The sequence below is a fragment of the Alnus glutinosa genome, chromosome 7 (genome assembly GCF_958979055.1).
Source record: "Alnus glutinosa chromosome 7, dhAlnGlut1.1, whole genome shotgun sequence".
In the NCBI taxonomy this organism is placed as follows: Eukaryota; Viridiplantae; Streptophyta; class Magnoliopsida; order Fagales; family Betulaceae; genus Alnus; species Alnus glutinosa.
The window spans coordinates 13,493,839-13,515,793 of NC_084892.1; the positions used below are offsets into that span (position 1 = coordinate 13,493,839).

The following is a 21,955-nucleotide window of genomic DNA, read 5'->3' on the forward strand; positions in this document are numbered from 1 at the left end:
AAAGCTTCTCCCTTTCAGCAAATTAATATTCTTGAACCCAAACAACCCAAATAGAACCTGTTCGTGCATGTCTCAACATAGCAGAGATGTTCCAAACTTCCAAGTTTTTCAGCCCCAATACAAGCTTGTTGCCCATTCGGAATAGAAAATCCAGTTTGTGAACTTCATAGGAAATCCAAAACAATCCAAGCAATGAATTAAGAAATCCCAGTTCACTGATGAGTCGTAAGCCATTTTGTTTTCATTTCTCTGTTCTCTTTTGACAAACTTACAGATCTTCTTCTTCTTATATAGAAAGAGAATATTAAACGAGAGACGGATTCGTTACGTGAACAACTTCTCTAGCTAAGTATTTCTTTGTAAGAAAATGAACATGTTGGACCCTCTAGAACCCCACTTACAACCTGATAAATTTGGACTATCGGGAAAAAGACAGTCGTGGGTTCCATTCAGATCACCGATCAATCTCTCTCTCTCTCTCTCTCTCTCTCTCTCTCTCTCTCTCTCTCTCTCTCTCTCTCTCTCTCTCTGTGTTTTGGTTGGTTTTTGTTGGAGAAAATGAGTTCATCACTTTAAGATTGTTCCCCATTCGGAAAAGTACACAGTACACAACCCTGACATAAGCCGTTACGTCAATGGAGTTGAGCAAAAAGAAAATGTGTCAGGATTTTGGTCCATATATATATATATACTAGTGTTGCGGGCAGCCATGCATATACACAGACGTTGTCGCAAATTAAACCATCCAAATTCAATTAGGACATGTTGCTATACTACTCATCCATTACCCTCTCTCTTCTCCTCGTCGCTGTAGCTTTCAAGCTGATCTACCGTCAAACACCCAAGCACCTTCCTCCCAGCCCACCTTCTCTCCCAATTATTCGTCATCTCCATCTCGCTAAAAAACCCCTCCATCGTACTTTCCAGACCCTTTCCCAAAAATACAGTCAGATTTTCTCTCTCCGATTTGGCTCCCACCTGGTGGTTATCGTATCGTCCCCATCCGCAGTCGAAGAATGCTTTACCAAAAACGACATCGTCTTAGCCAACCGTCCTCCCTCCCTATTGGCCAAGCTCGTCGGCTACAACCAGACCACCCTGATATCATCCTCCTACGGGGACCATTGGCGCAACCTCCGCCGCATCAGCTCGCTCGAGATCTTCTCAACCAACCGCCTCAACAAGTTCTTGGGCATCTGAAGGGATGAGGTCAAGCGCTTGCTACGCAAACTTTCACGTAACTCGTGCAAAGATTTTGCCAAGGTGGAGCTGAAATCAGTGTTCTCCGAGCTCACCTTTAACATCATAATGAGGATGGTGGCAGGGAAGCGGTACTACGGGTATGGGGAGGATGTGAAGGACGAGGAAGAAGCGAGACGGTTTCGGGAGATAATTGGAGAGGTTGTTGCATTAGGAGGGGCGTCGAATCCTCAAGAATTTATCCCCATTTTGCAATGGATTGATCGCGGGAGTTTGAAGAAGAAGATGATGAGGCTTGCCAAGAAGAAGGATGCCTTCTTGCAAGCTCTTATTGACGAGAAGAAGGGTATATCACTACCAAAAAAAGGGGTTTTCTAGATGGTTTTTTAATAGACGGTTTTTTAAACCGTCTATAAAAAAAATTTATAGTGGTTTTTTTCTAAATTGTCAAGAAAAACAAAATTCCAGTCGGTTTAATTTAACCGTTGTTAAAAATACTGACGATTTGAATAAAACCGTCCGGAATTGTAAATTCCAGACGGTTTTTTTCAAACCGTCTATATATATAGACGGTTTAAAAAAACCGTCCGTAATTATAATTTACAGATGGTTTAATATAACCGTCTATAAAAATATCGACAGTTGTTAAAAAACCGTCTGGAATTTTCTAATTCTGGACGGTTTTTTAACAACCGTCAATAAATATATAGACAGTTGTTAAAGAACCGTCTGGAATTAGAAAATTCTGGATGGTTTTTAACAACCATCCATAACCTAATTTTCTAAAACTAGTAAAGTAAAATCACGCACGATCGATCTCTCTCTCACTCTAGCTCTCTCTCACTCTCTCTCTCTCTAGCTCAGTATCTCTCTCTCTGTCTCACCCGGCCGGCGGCCGTCTACCGACCCAGTCTCCGGCGCTCTCTCTCTCTCTCTCTCCCTCTCCCCCTCTATCTCTCTCTCTCTCTAGCTCAGGATCCGTCGGCCGGCTCTCTCTCTCTCTAGCTCGTACTCCTTCCGGCGGCCCCTATCTCTATTAGATCGAGTAGATGCCGGCCCGCCCTCAGCTTCTCCAGCGACACCCGACAAGTCCCTGCAACTAGCAGCCCCGGGGAGCCACACCCCCGATCGACGCCAGGTGCATGTAAAGGTAAGTGCTTCAATTTTGTTTGCTTATTTTTTTTTTGTTTTTTTTTTTTTTTTGTTTTTCTTTTTTCTATTTGTTGTTTTCTGAGTTTGTACTTTTAGTTTATATTTTAGTGGTTTCTGATTTGCTAGTGCTGATGGGTGTTATAGAAAGATGTAGGATAGAAGTACTGAATTACATATATATAGATGGGTGTTATAGAAAGATGTAGGATAGAAGTACTGAATTACATATATATATATATATATATATATATAAAGGGTTTTTGTGAAATTATCTCGAAGATTTATGATACATTTTACATATATATAAAGGGTTTTTTCATCATCTCTTGCTTGACCTGGAGTCAACGAATCTAAACCAGCAAATGCCCAAATTTAATTTTTCTCAACTCCCTACCCAAGCCGAAGCTATATATTTTGAGCCATACCCACAGACCTGCATGTGTAGGCCACTTATTTTCTTTAATTTTTATTCTTTTTCTTGTCATATTTTTCTCCTCCACTGATTGAATGAAGCTCATCAAATAAATTTGATGGGGCAAATGAAAATGCATATGCAAATATAATTAGTCCTTAGACTACTAAAGGATCAATAACTACTGCAAAGAACCAAAACAACAGTACAACTAAACAAATTCATCACTATGGCTCAGCAGAGTAATTCTAATTACCAATAGAATGTAACCCCGGCCCACATTAGATAATTCAAAAAACATGACATCTAAGACATAAACAAAATACACTACAAAGTGTTTAAAAAAAAAAAAAAAAAAACTGGTTAGATATAGCTTTCTAGTCTGCATTTCCATGAATAATGCAGCAAAAAACTGCTCAGAGCCCAGTGCGTTTATCATCATTCACTACATATATATAACCCAACTCGAACCCCAAAAACCCATTGAGAAAAACTTGTGTAAATTAACCACTCAGATATCATTGACAGGAAAACCATTTAAAAAATAAAAAAGCAGCACACACAAAACTACAAGAACAACAAACAAACAAAACAAAACAAAAAAGAAGCGAAATTGAACTAAGACGGCCAAACTAGATCAGTTGAGGCATCAGGACCTGATACTTCACATCATAGTGGTACTACTCGGGTGCCGCGTATATTACAGGATGGGAAAGTTTACACAATAGGTATAAATTATCTTTATATTTGATGATAGTCAATTACTTTGATAATCTTCTACTAATTTAGTAATGATCAAGTGTGACATAAATTTTTTCTATGAGTTGCAGATGAGCAGGGTAGAAGAAATGTTAGGACTATTGGTAGTCCTAAGGATATATGGCACATACCTGATGGGGAAAAGGTTGTGATCGAATTCAACTTATCCTACCAACCAACTGGCCCGGGGGTCGAGAATTTTAGATGAATTTATGGGAAGATCATAAGAAATGGTCGATTTGTCCAGTTGCATGGTAACTAGAAGAAATTACCATTGGAAGGGAAGGAAGATATGTGGCAAACCCTAACGGTATGAATCCTTCTTCTTTTTTCCACGCATGTCAATCACTTTTTATTTATAGTTTTGTAGCCTTGCATTTCCAATTAAGCTATGGGATATCATTTTTATGTGTAGAAAAAATTTTATTTTGAGCCTATTCACCTACTCTAGCACATAAAAAAATTAACGTTGATGGACCTAGCAAAGGAAATGAGGCAATACAGGTATGAGATCAAGAGGAGTCTCAATTTAAAACAAGGTGATACCGTACAGTCTGTGGTCACTAGGGCACCGACAGCGGACGTCTTCGATTCAGAAGACTTCAAACTGCAAGTTGATACGTGGTTGTCTTCGGCTGATCAGGTATTTTCATTTATTTATTTATTTTGTTGAAGAAATCCACATATTAACATTATAATCTTTGTAGGAGAGAGCGTTCAAGTCCAAGGCCAGTCGTGCCAAAAATGCACTTCTTCACACTCTAGGATCGAAGAGCATTGCACAGGTTGCACGAGAAATAGTACGTACATATAATAGATAAACGCTCACGGCTTGTATGTACTGTAGTAATATAATAAGCTTGTAACTGACAATGTTAATGATATTGTAGAAGGAAGACATAGGAGAAACACCGAACAAAGATGATATGTTCATCGTCTCGCATACCAAGAAAGATGGGAACCCTGTGAATGCTGCGGCTGGAGAAACTATCGTAAATGGTAAATACGTAATATTAGTTCTATGTTCAAGTTCTCATCCTTGGATGTTTTGTGCAGGCGAAGATGAGAGAAATTATCGAGAATCAGTCGCCGGCAGAACAAGTGTGTTCACAGGGGTCAATCTACTGGTCGCATAATGATGCGTGTGCACAAGTGTTAGGAAGAGAACATTTCGGTCATGTACGCAGGGTGGGGCTAGGGCCGACTCCCAGTAAATCCACCTCTTATACCTCCGGACATGGATCGATTTCTAGTTTACCTACTCCTAAAGAACTAGAGATGGATGCTGAGATTGAACGTTTGAAGACTATGTACGAAGCGCAAAACATCAAACTGCAAGAGCAAGACCATCAATTGCAAGAGCAAAACAACAAGTATGCAGCGCAACAGGAAGAGCTGGCAGCCGTCAAACGTATGGTAGCCATGATTATGGCAGGGAAACAACCATCAATGGGAAACAGCAAAGAAGGTGATGTTTTGCTTTACACTTAATTTTTTATTAATCAGTGAGTAATTGTCCCTTCTAACTGTTCATTGGGCTTATTTTATTTTTATTTCAAATTCCACGAGAATAATTTATGGTTGAAGATGAATGCTAATAGTTAAGAGGAATGTTAACTATTATATGGTTAATTAGGTTGAATCTTGGAATCCTGTGAACATGTTTTTTTTTTTTTGTAATCTTTGATATTATAAATTTTGAAATGGTCTTGATGTATAAAATACCATCATTGTTTTCTCCATTATATCATTAGCTCAAGTGATATTGGCAATTAAAAATGAGCTACTTAATTCCTAATGCTACTACTAGTACTAGTTCAAGAATCTATTCTATCATTTGGAATGAAAAAAAAAAAAATAAAAGAAGTTGCTTGTATGAGTATATAGGCGATTATATTATAATCATTAGTTGTGTTGAGTTTTCATCAAGATGATTCTTACCTAACAATTTGGGATTTGTATACCTATTGCAGCAAACACTAGATCAGAAGCATAAACGAACAAGATGGTTGAAGCAAGCAATGCACATAAGGCTGTAAATCGGATTCTCCTCTGGGCTTGCGTGCATTGATGATTATAATAGTGCATGGAATGTAGGTTTTAATTTTTATGGATTTTAATTATGTATTTACATTTGAATTCTGTAATAGGTATGCATGAATTTTTTAAATATGTAAGCTAAATAGACCGTTGTTGTGAAGAGATTGAATTTAGAAATAGATTTGGATTTGAATTTGGAATTGGATTTGAATTTGAATTTGAGATTTTGGAAATGGATTTGAAATTTTATATCAGAGATTTTTTTTTTGGATTTTAATTATGCATTTAAAAAATATATATATACAATTCCAAACCGTCCAGAATTATTTCCTTGGTTCCTGCCCAAACCATCCGGAAATATTTCCGGACGGTTGGACAAAAACTGTCCGGAATTATTTCCGGACGGTTATAACAAAACCGTTCGTAATTATTTCCGGACAGTTATAACAAAACTGTTCGGAATTATTTCCAGACGGTTTTTCCAAACCGTCCGGAATTACGGATGGTTTTTGACAAACCGTCCACAACTGAAATTCCTGAACAATTGTCCTGGACGGTTTAAAACCGTCTTGACCTATTTCCAGACGGTTTTTTTTCCGATTTGTGGACGGTTTTAAACCGTCCAGAAATCCCTTTTTTTTTTGTAGTGGTAATGAGGAGGGGAACACCATGATCAACCATCTGCTTTCCTTGCAGAAATCGCAGCCGGATTACTACACCGACCAGATTATCAAAGGCCTTATTTTGGTAAGTGTCTTTCCCAATAAACTTTACTAAAAAAATATTAAAAATGCTAGATTTCAGCATTTTAGATGATGATAAAAATAGAAAAGAGAAATTAAACTGTATTTTTTTTTTTATTTTTATTAAAAATAGGGTATCATGTCAGCATAGAAGGACCCTGAAGAATACTAAAATGAGCTCTAGTATTTCTCAGAAAATATATCATTTACAGGTAGATAGAGTGTCCATTTTCAATTCCTTTCCAACTCTTGTAGCATTTATTAATGTATAATGACTAGGTCTTGCTACTCGCGGGGACTGACACATCAGCAGTGACATTAGAGTGGGCGATTGTCCAATTTGCTCAAACATCCTGATGTGTTGATCAAGGCTAGAGCATGAGTTGGACAGTCAAATTGGGGAAGAGAATTTGGGGACGAATCAGATTTGTCTAAACTGCACTACCTTCAAAGCATAATTTCGGAGACCCTTCGATTATACCCTGCGGTTCCATTGCTAGTACCCCACATGCCCTCCGAGGATTGCAACGTGGGAGGATATGATGTACCACGTAACACAATGTTATTGGTGAATGCATTGGGCTATACACATAGAGACCCCAAGGTGTGGAATGACCAGACCAGTTTTAAGCCTGAGAGATTGGAGTGCGGCGAGGCTGATGCACACAAGTTGATGCCTTTCGGGCTGGGGAGGAGGGCCTGCCCTGGCGCAGGACTCGCCCAACGAACGGTGGCCGGGGTTGGCTTTGGGTTCATTGATTCAGTGCTTTGAGTGGAAGAGGGTTGGCGAGGAAAAAATAGACATGGCTGAAGGTAATGGACTCACCATGCCCAAAGCTGTGGCACTGGAAGCCATGTGTAAGGCGCGGCACCCAATTATGAATAACCTTCTTTCCGAGTCTCTAGATGATGTTTGAACAATGTAATCTCCTAGATTACATTGAAAAAGGTTTGTGTAGGAATAATAATTTGCCTAAAAGGATTGTGTATGGATTGAAAAAGAATAGCATTAATAAGGGAAATTTTGAAAATGAAAGTTAGACCACTTTCTACTCGGCAACACTGCCTAATTAATTGAACGATATCACCCTAATTTTTTCTTTCATTTTTTTTTTTTTTTTTTTTGGTCAGATGAATGAAATATATCACTTTCTTCTCTAGCTGTTTACACGTACCAACACGGAAGGCTGACGTTATCCAAACATTTGTTATGACCATTCTGGTTTTCATATCACTTGAAGAGAAATCAAAAGTTGTAGGAGAATAAGCATGAAATATGCATTGGAACTTATCGACAGTTAATCGGAAATGGCAATTAATTGAACAAGTGTAACAAATCTAATAAAATACACGAAGATCCTTGAATAAAAATAATATTGCACGTTATATATAGATACAAGTCAGTCCAGTTCATCAGAAATGACAATCGGTTCGGATAGATATATCAACTCGAAGTAAATACAAGAAAACCCTTTCATATATAAGAGTGATTTAGAGAGTGGAAAAGAAGAACACAAAAGGATAATGAAAACCTACAACACAATCTAGAGACCATTATTTGGAATAGCGTGACATTTACAGCTTATAACAAACTTGGTGTGAACATTATAATGAAGAGATGAAAAAGCCTATGCCAACCTCCCCTCTTTTCCAGCACAGATAACCTCCCTCAGCATGTATTCAACTTGTATGTATATTTGGGAACTCACAGCCTTCTCAAGCAACCAACTACGGCAACCCCAGCACAAATAACCCTGGCCTGTAGCATGTATTGAAATGCTATTAGGATTTGAAGAGAAAAAAAGAAAAAGAAAAAAAAAAAAAAAAAAAAAAAGTATCAATCTTGTAGCAGCATTTTTAAGGTGTTGAATAACTTCATAAAAGGCTAAAAAAAAAAAAAAAGTAATGATAGGTCTTGCCCATGGTATAAAGTGGTCAACTTCAATTTTCTCATGGAAGCAAAGCAGTTGTACAAGGCAGTGATACATGCCATTTATTGATCATGCTAGTTAATAAAACTAAAGAAGAAACATATATGATATACATTCAATGTTTGTCCACGTACACGTCTGCAATTTGGTCTGAATTAAACTAAAGCTTTAAAACTAGGCATAATCTTGATCTAGATTGACCAGGTTACTCAAGGTTATCATCAAAATTGAGCATTCTTTAACACTGACTGTTTAAGATTTAAGCTGTGAGACACTGCATTCTCTTATTCTCTCTTCATAATATCCATCAACACTTATTGGTCCCATCCCGCTAGTTTTAGTGGTCAAAGACAAAATCAGCTTAGGTGAAAAATAAAAACTTAAGTGTGAAAACTCAGAATGGAAAGACTAAAAAACCTTTATGCTTGAAAAACTGGTGCTGTGGTTTGATGCAGGTTATTTCCATCATCGATTCCCTCAAATGCTTTAGTTCCATCGGTAGTTGTGGAGGTTTGATCAGACTCTCCAGCTCCATCACCAGTAGAGGATCTTTGGCTAAACATTCTCACTCCATCTCCACCAGTGAAGCTTTCTACAGATTGTTTTGATCCTTGCTCAACAGGCAGGACTGGATCAAAAGAAGGTCTTGCTTCTTCCTCCATACTCTTCATATTATCTTCGAAATCATCGTAGTCCAAATTTTGCAAAATTCCTGGAAGTTTGAAACCACTGCCCTCTGCACGCTTAGTTCCCATTTCAATGTCAATTTTCTCCTTTGGGCTAATAATAGGTTCCCCAAGATTTGGAGTCACAGGTGCCACCATCTGTTCGTCCACCTCCACAAATGATCGGAATTTATGCATTGAAGGGGGGATCCTAGAGAAAAAAGTTTCTCTAAGGTTACTCATCATTCCCTTGTTATATGGGTTCTCATTCTTATCATATCGGTAACGAAAGTTCTCGTAAGTTGTCTGAAGTGAAAAAAAATACCAAAATTGATTGATTAGAATTAATTGAAGAATTATGATTCACCACAAGGAAGAAGCAGATACATGTGACCGTTCGTGTTTGCACAAAAATAAATAAAAAAATAAAAAAACCAAAAAATAAAAAAACCAAAAAAATAAAGAAAAAAATAGAAAACAAATTAGATAAGCACAGATGCACATGGTAGTGAAAATGTCTATGAAAGACTACATGATGGCCCCTTCAGTAGCACAAAATAGACTTGCACCTTGGAAATCAGCCAGACAAAACAGGATAAATCTCATTGTTTTTCTTGCAATATAATTATTATTTTGAAAACCAATAATACAATTCTACACAATTTCCTTCCTGAATGCAAAATGCAATAAAAACATAGAAGAGTTTCCACAATAAAGGGCCTATTCTGATAAGGTATCCTGAAACTTTTTAAGTTGAAACAAATACAAATATTGCTTCTAATTAAGATAACTTTAAAGTGACGTAATTTATAGAAGCTCCAATATCTGAGATACATGATACTACTAATAAGAAGCCTTGAGCAGCCCTTTTGAAACCGGTAAGAAAGAGTACTCTCTTTAAGGCTTGGTAAGGAAAATTAAATTCTCTCTATTTCCTTCAAAAATCACGTTACTCACAAAATAAAACAGTGTGAATTGTTATGTTAGAACTGAAAAATGGTTATAGGACATTTATAAGAGAAGCCATGGTCATTCATTCAGTTACAAAAGTATTTGTTTATAAAACAATGTACACAGACAACAAGATGCAGATTTGAACAGTAGGAGATAACAGAATTAAAAAGAATCACATCTCTAAGACTAAGAGACTTTGCGGGTAGCACATAACAAGAACAAGATAACAACAGCTGATTAATAATCAATTACAAGAATTAACCAAGGTTCCCCTGACCTTGCAGAGTTGCAGTTAAGAGTATTCAACTCCAAGCTTTCATGATAGGGATCAAGCATTGGCACTTCTCTTGAAGTATACATTTGGGACTAACACAGTTCTCATAAGTGATGCATAAGATAACATGGAGGCGGATTTAGGTAGAAAGAAACCATGTTGTATATGATTTATTCGAATGTATAACCATTCGAATAGTTGGGACAAAATTAAGGTGCAATGTTTAGGATGGGAAGGAACCCAAACTCACCTAACATTTAACAGAGGTTTGAACTTATATTTGTATCTTCACTAGGAGCTAACTTTGACAAGATGACAATATATTTACTTCACCAGAGCCAATTAAACTAGGTGATGTAGCATTTCAATCAGGAAATGGAGGCAACATTAGTCATTTCAATGCAAAACAGAAGCCACAGAACTCTATTTTTATGTTTTTCAAGGAGCCTTGTTAAAATCTGTTAGAACATAAGATATATTCTATATGTGTTAATTTCCTTATTAAGTATTTACCATATCTGTTTGTAATCAAATCCCTAGCATTTAATTACCTTTCTTAACTCACTTCACCTACCCTATTTTCCCTATAAATAGACTCATCTATAACACAAATAAATCGAGTCAATAAGATCAAATGCAGCCTTACAGGGCACTTCCAATGGTGGACGTAGGTCTCTATGGCCGGACCACCCTAAAAGTCCTATGTTCTCTTTTTCTCTTGCTTCCGCTTTTCTCTCAATATTTTATATTTTAGCAATCTACATATTATAAGAGCCACTTGCCTATGGACTCCATTTTTCTCCCGCCACCATGATGCCCCACTCTATTTTTGCTTCTGATTTCACGTGTTCCCCACAAAAACATACTATCCACGCACTCACACCGCCACCAATTAATCTGAGCAACCCTCTCGCCAACACCAAACGTCGCTGCTAGATCTGGCACACTGAGACGGTTTTCTCCAACAACTAATCTCACTACTAGGCTTAGAAGTATCTGATCCATCTTGATCAAAATTTCTCTGCCACCAAAACTAGATCACGCGCCCCACACTTCGCCTTTTTCGCTGTTTCATGCACTTCCAGTCACCCACATGTAACAAGCACGCACATTACTTGGGTCTGTCACCCAACCTAATTATCCAGCCCAAGTAGTGTAGCACACCACAAAAAATAATATCTATAGAAAGTCTTTCTAAGATAATTCAGGAATGGGGGAATAAATAAGAGAAAAAGAGGGGGGAGGGATTAACTTTAGAAATTTAAAATTGAGTTAAAAGAAAAACCTTAACTAACAAAAAAGAATTAATTGTAGACGACAAACAGAATGTAACGGATGAAGGGGAACCAAGGGATTCAGCAAACAAAGTAAACACACTCTGGAAGGGGTAAAAGTTTGTTTCCATAAATTTTGAAATTAAATTGGATATTTTAGTATGCATGAAATAAATGTGTGTTTTCACTACATGATAAATTTGCAAACAAGATTGGATATTTTAGTGTGTATAAAATGATGCGTTTTTATTTTATGATAATTTGCAAATTAAATTGAATATTTTAATATGCATGAAATGATGTGTTTTTATTACATGATGGGAGCCCATAAATTTCATATATGTTGTATGTTACGTTTGATGTACGAAATTGATATGTTACGTAATATGAAAATGGTTTTTTTTTTATATATATATAAATAATTCATTTCATTGAAGAGCATTGTAGAGGGGCATAGAAAAAGGAAAAAAAAAATTATAATACCTAAATATATAGTATGAGGTAAAAAGTGGCACGTACTTACAATACGAAATGACACATAAAGTTATGAAATGAAAGGAAATGAAATGTTTGATTTCATGTCTTAAATAAGGGCCAAAATCTTGTGCCTTTTACGGTCGTTGGTTACTTGTTGAGGCGTAAACTCATCTTACACTGTGCCATTTTACAAAGGACGCCGACTTAGGGGGAGAGCAGCCAGAGTAGAGGGTAGATGTGCTTCCTGAGAGTATTTTGTAGTGTGCAGATTTTGGTTTGCCTGGACATTGTAGCTTGATATGATTTACCTGTATAGTCAGAAGGTATATATTTTGCCACTTTTTGGTTATGCATGCATTTGACTAGATATTATGGTGTAGACTTGGCATGTGATTTAAGTTTTAAAGATATGACTTTAAGATATGTAATTATATTTATGTCTTAGTCAAACCTGACAGATCCAATTTCGGCCACCTTATCTCACTTGTATTAAAGGTTATGAAATGTTATGAAATGGCATGACATGAAATGTTTATGAAATGAAACGTTATGGGTTGAGGGATAGCAAATTCCGCTGCATTTTTAACGTCAAAGTAGAGTAGTAGTGCTCTTACGTTATTATATATTGCATAATAATTAAGGGGCGTCACAAAGTGATATTAGAGTGACTAGCTTTGCAGACCTTAGAAATGATATGAAGCAGGAAGTTGCGCAAGATGAAGGCAGTGCACTAGAGACTTACAGGACCTCTTTAGCCAATTCACATAATAGAGTGGAAGTGGGAAGAAGTCACCATGGATTTTGTGGTAGGGTCTGCCTAGGGCACCTACGGGGCAAGATGTCGTATGGGTGGTGGTAGACCGATTGACAAAGATCGTCAATTTTTTGCCCATCAAGGTAAGGTACTCTTTGGAGAAATTGGCAGAGTTATATGTTCAAGAGGTTCTCAAATTGCATGGGGTGCTGACAACCGTTGTCTCAAACCGAGACCTCCGTTTCACATCAAGATTTTGGAAGAGCCTACAAGAGGCGATGGGAACCAAGTTAAGGTTTAGTACTATTCCAGCCATAAACAGATGTTCAGTCAGAGAGAACATAAGGACTTCAGGCCAGTGGAGAGAGAGAGAGAGAGAGAGAGAGAGAGAGAGAGAGAGATCTGAAAGAGAGACAATGACCTAAGAAAATGAGAGAAGAGATAGAAGAAAATGATAAATAAAGGGAAGCCCAATAACCTTCTTATATGCTTATTATTTTTTTCTTTTCTAACTCAAACACTGCTTGTTAAGGGCATAAATGACTTAAACTTAAGAGGGTTTTCAGCTGTGCGAAACACAAATTTTCTGCCCATTCAGATGTAAATTTCCCCTGAACGGAAAAATATTTTCCATTGGGTTGGGATTTTCAGTTGCACCAAACATTGGGAAATGTGGAAAATACTTTCTGGAAAATGTTTTACAGCAAAATAAACAAAGCCCTAAAGATGCTATAATCTGTTAATCTATTCATACCCTAGACATTAGATATATTAATAGCTACGTAGGCATGTGACTGTAACATAATGAAGCACTTTAGAGTAAAATATACAGTCTATATCACTTGTTTCTATGTATTTTAAGTAATAAGGCTACCTGGTTTGTGCAGATCAAATAGAAATGGAAAACAGTAAGACCACCAACGAACCAGACAGCTATGAAGCAATACACTGTGAGAAAATCTGATGGGATATCGTATTGCATAGCCTTCCAAACACTGCCTTTCTTTTTATGAATTTTAAGAATGCTGATCAAAGAAAACACAAACACGTGTATACACAAGACGGTTGATGTCAAGATGAACAAGAAGAAGAACCGATAGTTACGCTGCAACCAGATCAACATGTAGAAGTAATTAGTTTCCAGAAGAATGTATGATGAAAAAATTGAGTGGCATTTGCAAACCAAATAGAATTCGAATCATAAATTTCCTAGTTTATACCATATAAATTAACTACAACATCTTTCTTATACATATTATGCTTTTCTTACCATTTTTGAAAGCCACACCAGGATCACCAATTAGTTTTATCATTCCCTACTTATCATTATATTACATACTAGTTGCCAAATTGGGAAAAGAGAGTTGCTGCCTTAAAATTGGGCATTCATTGTTTCCTTACATTTTAATGATGGCTGCATGTGTGTGCTTTTTGCAACTTAACTAAGGGATGAAATTCTCAGTGGGTGTTCAAGGCCAGTGCTCGAAAAAAGAGTTTGGCATGTGACAGTCAGTATGAAACAGCTCACTTAGGTAGCCTCACAACTGACATGAACCAATGTCTGCAGAGGAGCTATACTCTAACAAAGTGCGATTGGAGCTAGAGGTGCAGTTGTCCAAAACAAAGAGACAGCACTTTACACAATCCAAATTACAGGTAATAGCATTTCAAAATTCACCCCATACCACAGTACAAACTTGGGCATTTGAATGATGTTGATAGCAGGTTCATTTGCAACCAACTTTATTTCCTTTTGATAAGTAAGGTTATTACTAGCAGAATTCCAAATACCCTAATAGTGCATGAGAAAAGAAATTCCAAACATTCAACATACTATCAATATTTTTTTTGATAAGTAATTCAAATTCATTAAAAGCGCAGAGGGACGCAACCCTAGTACACACAGGAAGTATACAAGAGAATCTCTTAAGTATAGAAAAAGAAGAACAAAGCTCCAAAAACTCAGAGATATTAGAAACAGGCAAACTATTAAATGCTACTATCTATGTATAAAGGTATTGGAACAGCATCTTCTTCAACTCTAACATTGCAGTCTCACGATCTTCAAAGCTCCTTGCATTCGGCTCTCCAAATACACCCCATTAAACACAAAGGAGCCAACCTACACATTTTCAAAGCAGTACAGTCTCCCAACTATCCCCTCCAAGTCACCAACTCTCTCACCCCTCGAGGCATAACCTATGCAACACCAAAAACTGGAAAAGCGAACTCCATTATTATCAATAAAGGAGGTGATCAATAAACTCCACATTTTTCTTACACATACAACATCAATTCACCACAACAACATTTCTCTTTCGTAAATCATCCAAAAGTTAAAAAATTTAAAGCCATTCACACAAAGAACGCCACTCTCGAGGAAATCTTAACTTTTCAAATACTCTTCTAAAGAAAAAGGGAATTTATTGGAGTAGATAACACATGATAGTAAGACTTCACTTCAAATGATTTCTTTTTAGAAGGAATCCACAAATCTTATCCTCAGCCCCTTGCCTTACTCTTTAAGAATACAATTCAAAGAAAGCAAAATCCATTTCCACCTCCCAATCATGCACAAGTCTTGTAAAGAAACATTCCAACAAATGTTTCAATTCTGGAAATCCACATGATCCGCCACCCACTAATCTCTACAACGAGCAATAATGAATAATTCTAGAAAAGAGAACTTCAAAGGCTATTCTCCCCACCATAAATCATGCCAAAACTGCACCGCACCGTAGATCCATCTCTCATCTCATACCTCACAAATTTAGAAAAACCTTCTCACCCCCTCCTTATACATTTCCACGTGCCCACACCATAGGGCCTCGCAATCCCCTTTGAACACCAACCTCCCCTCAAAATTATCATATTTATTGTCCACAATTGATTTTCACAAAGCCTCCCTCTCCATAACATGCCGCTTCAACCACTTATCTAAAGGTCTCGGTTAAACTGAATCATATTTTTCACCCGAAAACCCCCTGAAATTACCAGAGACTTCAGAGTACATATTTTTGACCACTTTGCTAAATGAAACGTAAAACTCATCACCAATACCCCTTTGAAGAAAGTCCCTCTGAAGTTTTTCCAGTCTATTAGCCACTCCTACCGAAATATGGAAAAGAGACAAATAATACGTCGTTAAATTAGAAATAGTGCTTTTTATCAAAGTCAGCTTGCCTCCCTTTGATAGATAAAGCCTCTTCCAACCCACCAACTAATGTTTCATCTTCTCAATAATGCCATTCCAAATGGTAGAAGCCTTGAAAGGAGCTCCCAGAGGAAGACCCAAATCCTTCATCGGCAACGAAGCCACTCTACACACAAGAATGCTAGCCCAACTTCTACATCACCCACATCGCCTGCCGAAACAATCTCTGACTTGGACAAGTTTATCTTCAACCCCGACACCTCTTCAAATCATAATAATAGACACTACAAGTTACAAAGTTATTCACAATTACGCTCACAAAAGATCAAAGTATCATCTGCAACCAACAAATGCGAAACTATCATCTCCTTAGGATTCCTCGATCCCACTGAAAATTCAGATAGGAAAGAGCCCACTATTCACAATAGCAAACATCATCCTACTTAATGCCTCCATAACCCCCTGTCTTAATCCACGCTAACTATTAAAGAAACCAGATGGAGACCCATTAACTTTTTGTGAAACCACACCGTAAATATACAATGATCTATCCAAACTCGCCATCTCTTCCCAAAGCCACATCTCATCAACAAGTATAACATAAACTCCCAGTTGACATGATCATAGGCCTTCTCCAAATCTAATATACTCTTGGTTTCCCAGATCAAATTCAACTATCCAAACATTCATTCACCACCAAGGCAGAATCTAGAATTTGTGTACCAGCCCACTGTTCACAATAGCAAACATCATCCTACTTAATGCCTCCATAACCCCTTGTCTTAATCCACGCTAACTATTAAAGAAACCAGATGGAGACCCATTAACTTTTTGTGAAACCACACCGTAAATATACAATGATCTATCCAAACTCGCCATCTCTTCCCAAAGCCACATCTCATCAACAAGTATAACATAAACTCCCAGTTGACATGATCATAGGCCTTCTCCAAATCTAATATACTCTTGGTTTCCCAGATCAAATTCGACTATCCAAACATTCATTCGCCACCAAGGCAGAATCTAGAATTTGTGTACCTCTGATAAACGCATTCTGAGAACTGGAGATAATCTTTTCCAATACCAATTTCAACTTATTTGCCAATACCTTAGAAATAATTTTGTACACACCACCCACTAAGCTGATGGGACAAAAATCCTTTATTTCAACCGCCCCAACTTTCTTAGAAATAAGAGACACAAAAGTAGCATTGAAGCTCTTCTCAAACTTCCCTCAGTTATGAAACTTCTTGAAAACTGCCACAATGTCCTTTTTGAATACCTTCCATCACTTCCGGAAAAAAGCCTTTGAAAACCCGTATGATTCTGAAGCCTTATCTCCAATGAAATTTCTCACCACCTCCAACACTTCACTCTCCTCAAATTCTCTTTCCATCCAATTTCTCTCATCCGCATCAATGGAAAGGAATGAGAGGCCGTCCAAATTTGGTCTCCACATATATTGTTCATAATACAATTGTTTATAGAAGTTCACAATATGTTTCTTTATTTCTACGGAATCAGATGTCATATTCCCATTAACCACTAGGGACTCTACCGAGTTATTTCCTATATGCGAATTTGCCAAACGATGAAAAAATTTAGTATTATTATCTCCCTCTCAACCAAAGGGCCCTTGACTTTTGTCTCCAACTCACATCTTCAAGAATGAAACTCCTCTCCAACTCTCTATAAAATTCTTCTTTCTTCAATCTTTCATCTTCAGATCATAATCTTTCCTCTGCATTCATATCCAGCTCACAAAGACCCTCCACCATATCCTTCTTCCGCTTCCCTACATTATCAACGACCTACTCATTCTATTTCTTCAAATATGATTTCAATGTTTTCAATTTCTGTGCCAACACTTAACTAGGAGAACCCTGAAAATTATAGGACCCTTAATATTGAGTAACATAAACACGGAAGATAATCTTAAATCGTTTCTTTTTCTTTGGAAAAAAGAAAGAAAGAAAAACTGAAAGCAGGAAAATTGAACTTACTAGTCCAATGCACTGACCAACCCAGGGACAGTGATGATCAAATCTCTGGACACAATTGTTGCAGATGGAACAATGAGAAGTACGAGGTGGGCGATAGAGCAAACAAGTGTCACAGTACTTCACTTTTATGGTATGACCATTCACAATCACATCTTTTGTTCGGGGTAGTTTCAAGTGAGGGGTTCTATCATTAACCCACTCCATAGATGGTGTAGTTGAATCAAATGCTTCATCCGATTCCGGAGGCCTTGAATTTCTAGGGACTATTCCAGGATCTCTACCAGAGGTGAAGAAGAGAAATATTAAATCCTGCACAAAAGTTGGTAAGTCATTATTACTATCAGTGCAGGAACAAGTTGTCAATATAAGCATCAAAACAAAGGCATGAAGAAACAATTCTCTAATGGAAAATCAGTTATAAACATGGAATTGCAATCATTGCATCTTGATTTTCATAGTGTCTGATGGATAGTATCCAAAGTTTTGAATAAAAATCAATATCCTAAAGAAGAGAAGTAAATGTGTAGTAATGTACAAAAACTTGAAAAATTATATAAGAGTAATTTTCTGAAATCCACCAAAATAATAAAAACTGCTTGTGCACATGCAGTACAAAAACTAAATACTACTGAAACAAAGTAGACTCATTCCAAGGCAAATTGGCCAGTTTTGGGAGAGGATATTCCCTGCCACCATGATCCATAGCCACATGTTCTGGTCCTCTTAGCTATAGGCCCTGCCCTATCTCCACTAGGTCTCTTCCAAGGAGGAATCCCCAACTTGGCATGCCGCCTAAACAATGATAACTATCCTTCTTTTTTCATTTTTGTGTCATGTTTGACTATAACTTTTTTCTCTTCATTTAAAATTCATGTGCTTTCTGAATAACCAATGCACTTGTGAAAATGTCATGCAACATCCCAACAGTGAGGATTGAGTCCACAACAACACGGGACTGGCTTTGGGCATGCATAGTTTTGGAAACAGTCATCGTGATTGGAGATAGGGAAAAAAAAAACTTACCAAAACAGTGAGGATTGAGCCCACAATCAACACAGGATACCAAAGATATTGACCAGTTTTCTTTGCATTAAGATAAATCCTTATACAAAAAACAATTGCAGGACCACCAATAAGGAGTGTGGACAGAAACAGAGATGCCACGTCAGGACCGAAGATCAATCTCCCACGGCAAAAAAAATTCTGACAAAACCAAGAAAAGGCACTATCAGTGAAAGTATGCCATACTAGTTCTACATCTCGGATGATATTGCAACAATACTGGTCATACTTAAACAGCTAGCTTCTTTAATAAACCTAAACACAATTCCCTAGAACTTTTACAGAGCACAAGCTTCAAACAAAACACAGAAATGCTACACACACACACACACACATATATATATATATATGAAACATATATCAAGTAAAAGTAGATAAACTAAAAAACTTTACTTAATTGTCATGCCCAAGATATTCCTAAAAATAAGAGACTGCAAAAATATGAAATTCTAAGCACCCATTCTAGTCATGTGAAACTATCTTATGTGGAAGGAGAAAATTTAACAAAGTATACACAGACATCAAGTGTTCTGATTAGAAAACCAAAAAAAAAAAAAAAAAGGGGGGAATAAAATCGGTATGCTCTCAAGATATGACCAATATATCCAAACTTTTACAATTTGAACTACTCAACATGCCTGCGAGAGGGATGGGGGAAATTGTGCATGACATGATAAATTATCAGTGATTAGTATTTATTTATTCATTGTTGATACTATTAACGATTATACTTATTGTTGTTTTCTAGGGACATGACCTAGGAAAGTTCGAACCAACTCAATAAGCCTTGGTGTAAATAGTTAGGATTTTAGGGTCTCGTGCACAACCCACATCCACGGACAAACAAACACACACACCCAGAAAGAGAGGAAGTAAGTAACGACTTATTTTCTTCCCCTACCTATACCTACAGGCAATATACACACAAAGATAATAACCATTAAAATAATTTATTTCTCTCCTATCTGCTGGTCAGTCAACATATCATGATAACAGTAGAAAAGAAAAGAGACTGAAGAGAGAGAGAGAGAGAGAGAGAGAGAGAATGATGATATAAACATAATGTTTTAATTATCAAGTAAATACAGAATCCCCTATGGTTAATCAGCTTGTTTACAGTCACTGCTATCTCCAATAACTCACTAGAGAAAAGATACTTGTATTAATAAACAGTTGAAAATATAAAGAACTTCATTAATTGCCAATCCAACAAGAAAAACCAGCAATTGTCAATAAAATCATGAAACAACAAAAGAAAGAAATGAAGCAAAACATATAAATGAGTGGAATTTAAATGTGCACATTAGAAAAATAGACTAACTAGATAAGCAATCCTCCCGCTTATCCTCCCCCGAGGCAGCTATTTTCCTCTCCCCCTTGGGCTTTCACAAACTAGAAACTGGAAAAGAAGAGAATTTAAAGGTCTATTCTTCTTTCCTTATCTCTTGGGGTAAACCAAAATAATGGAATTTCAGTAGTTATTTCTTAGTAGTGTGGTAAGATGATAACCAATCCTGAATAATTTGTATAATACTGAATGAATAGAATATACAACACGAAAAATCCCACAATCAGCGTTGATTGTTTCATTTTGTTGTCTCTAATCACATTAGCAAAGCGATAACTAGAGCTCCCTAACTAGTACAATTTTAATATTTCCAAATAACAGAGGATCACTCATCACGAGCAAAATAAAAACAATGTCTATATCCTAATCACAAATCAAATAACGAACAAGTAAGAATGGAACCCAATACAACGAAAACGAAATCGAAGAACTAGTCGCAATTTTTAATATATTCATTCAAAATGAAACAAAACAGAAAATAGAAATTATGCAATTCAATTTATAAACTAAAGAATCAGTTAACATTGAAAGCAAAACCCAATTGACATAGAGAAACCGAGAAACTCACATTGTTTCCCTTCCAAACTTTGTAGAACCTCTTGGGTTTATCATTCGGGTCCATACTGTCACCAGGAAGAAGAACAACTCAGAACCCAGATTAGGATTTCTGTTCCAGTTTCCAAACCACAACAGAGCTCTGTATTATCACAACCCCACTTTCTCCTCCTCACAATCCATTGCATATATCAAACGAAACCCACAAAAATCTTCTCACGAAATCCAAAATTTGCGTCCTGGGTTTGTGATTCTAAAGACAATACATGCATGTGAATGTGAACTGGAGTTTGGAAAGGCAGGTGATCAGAAAGAGAGGGAAAGAGAGAGAGAGAGAGGTTGTTGGATCAAAAAAAATCCAGCTGCCTCTCTGCTCACCCAAAACACTTTTGTTATTGTTTCAGACGGGTTGCACAAAGACAGCAAGATTCTCCCTTTCTTCTGTCTCTCTCTCCAAAACTCTTCCTATTTTTTTCTTGCTTCCCAAACGATGGCAACGATGAGTACGGGGGCGGATGTTTCAATTTCTCCCAGATTTTACGCGCGTAATATTCCTTATTTTACTACTTTATTTATAGAACGACGCGAAACATTTAATTAAAATATTTGCTTAAAGCTGTCCAATATGTTTGAGCAACGTGCCATCACGGCTCAAGATGTTCATGGTACAACATCTACAAACTTCGTTTCTCTATATATATATATATATATATATATATATATATATATTTTTTAAATATATCATTAAATTACTTGGTGCATATCAGTGAGAGAGAGTCTCGTTTTCCGCCTTTTAGTGAGAGAGAGTTTCTGAGAGCTTGTCTTCTCCGAGGGAGGGAGGCGCCTCCCTCCCTCCTCCCGGTAGTGCTTATCCCTCTAGTCTTTTCTGGGCTAGGGTGTTTTTTGTTCCCCTAGTTTGTTTCAGTGGTGTTTTATTCCCCCCGGCTTGTTTCCGGTGGTGATGTTTGTCCTCTTAGCTGTTGGGGCTATGGAGTTTGGTTATTTTTGTTTTTTGTTGTTGTTTTCCTTTTGTTTTTGACAGATTCATTTCGTTTGAAGTCGCCTTTGGGTGTAACCTCGGTTCGTGTTCTTCCGGCTTTCTTTTCTCTTAGATCTATGGTGTTACGCCGAAGATCTTTCGACACAACCACCCAGACTTTGTTCGCCGTCAGCCTCTGTTCCTGTTGCCTCATTCACC

The 21,955-nt window shown here is 37.1% G+C and overlaps 2 protein-coding genes, 1 non-coding gene and 1 pseudogene across 6 annotated transcripts; 2 read left to right on the forward strand and 2 right to left on the reverse strand.

Annotated features, from left to right (window-relative positions):
* The first annotated feature begins 760 nt into the window (after positions 1 to 760).
* Positions 761 to 7,223, forward strand: LOC133873960 (cytochrome P450 81E8-like; annotated as a pseudogene).
* LOC133873961 (uncharacterized) lies at positions 1,998 to 5,737 on the forward strand. Of its 3 annotated transcripts, none has more exons than XM_062311770.1 (5): positions 1,998 to 2,350; positions 3,595 to 4,166; positions 4,231 to 4,323; positions 4,414 to 4,991; positions 5,497 to 5,737. In XM_062311770.1, the coding sequence occupies exons 2-4, from the start codon at positions 3,996 to 3,998 to the stop codon at positions 4,657 to 4,659; spliced, it is 510 nt and encodes a 169-aa protein (XP_062167754.1). In that variant the 5' UTR covers positions 1,998 to 2,350; positions 3,595 to 3,995; the 3' UTR covers positions 4,660 to 4,991; positions 5,497 to 5,737. The 3 variants fall into 3 exon arrangements, with proteins under 3 accessions (XP_062167754.1, XP_062167755.1, XP_062167756.1); XM_062311771.1 differs by having other exon boundaries at positions 4,417 to 4,991; XM_062311772.1 differs by lacking the exon at positions 4,231 to 4,323 and having other exon boundaries at positions 3,595 to 3,833; positions 4,580 to 4,991.
* LOC133874433 (small nucleolar RNA snoR118) lies at positions 3,125 to 3,210 on the reverse strand. The gene has a single exon (XR_009901293.1). It is a non-coding gene; the product is annotated as a small nucleolar RNA snoR118 (small nucleolar RNA).
* A 430-nt stretch (positions 7,224 to 7,653) lies between the features above and the next one.
* On the reverse strand, positions 7,654 to 21,304 carry LOC133872869 (probable protein S-acyltransferase 4). 2 transcript variants are annotated; one of them, XM_062310504.1, is made up of 6 exons: positions 20,771 to 21,304; positions 18,816 to 18,995; positions 17,793 to 18,101; positions 13,510 to 13,740; positions 8,655 to 9,208; positions 7,654 to 8,065 (listed from the first exon to the last, which is right to left on the reverse strand). In XM_062310504.1, the coding sequence occupies exons 1-5, from the start codon at positions 20,822 to 20,824 to the stop codon at positions 8,657 to 8,659; spliced, it is 1,326 nt and encodes a 441-aa protein (XP_062166488.1). In that variant the 5' UTR covers positions 20,825 to 21,304; the 3' UTR covers positions 7,654 to 8,065; positions 8,655 to 8,656. The 2 variants fall into 2 exon arrangements, with proteins under 2 accessions (XP_062166488.1, XP_062166489.1); XM_062310505.1 differs by lacking the exon at positions 13,510 to 13,740.
* Positions 21,305 to 21,955: the final 651 nt, after the last annotated feature.

What these genes read in the sequence shown, in the direction of transcription:
- LOC133873961 (XM_062311770.1), top strand. Translation starts at nt 3,996, where the DNA reads ATGGACCTAGCAAAGGAAATGAGGCAATACAGGTATGAGATCAAGAGG. An exon ending in GGTTGTCTTCGGCTGATCAG is followed by an intron (nt 4,167 to 4,230) that starts GTATTTTCATTT and finishes TAATCTTTGTAG; the next exon opens with GAGAGAGCGTTCAAGTCCAA. An exon ending in CACAGGTTGCACGAGAAATA is followed by an intron (nt 4,324 to 4,413) that starts GTACGTACATAT and finishes ATGATATTGTAG; the next exon opens with AAGGAAGACATAGGAGAAAC.
- LOC133872869 (XM_062310504.1), bottom strand. Translation starts at nt 20,824, where the DNA reads ATGGACCCGAATGATAAACCCAAGAGGTTCTACAAAGTTTGGAAGGGA. An exon ending in AAGTTTGGAAGGGAAACAAT is followed by an intron (nt 18,996 to 20,770) that starts GTGAGTTTCTCG and finishes TGGTTTTGTCAG; the next exon opens with AATTTTTTTTGCCGTGGGAG. An exon ending in GCTCAATCCTCACTGTTTTG is followed by an intron (nt 18,102 to 18,815) that starts GTAAGTTTTTTT and finishes ACTTTTGTGCAG; the next exon opens with GATTTAATATTTCTCTTCTT.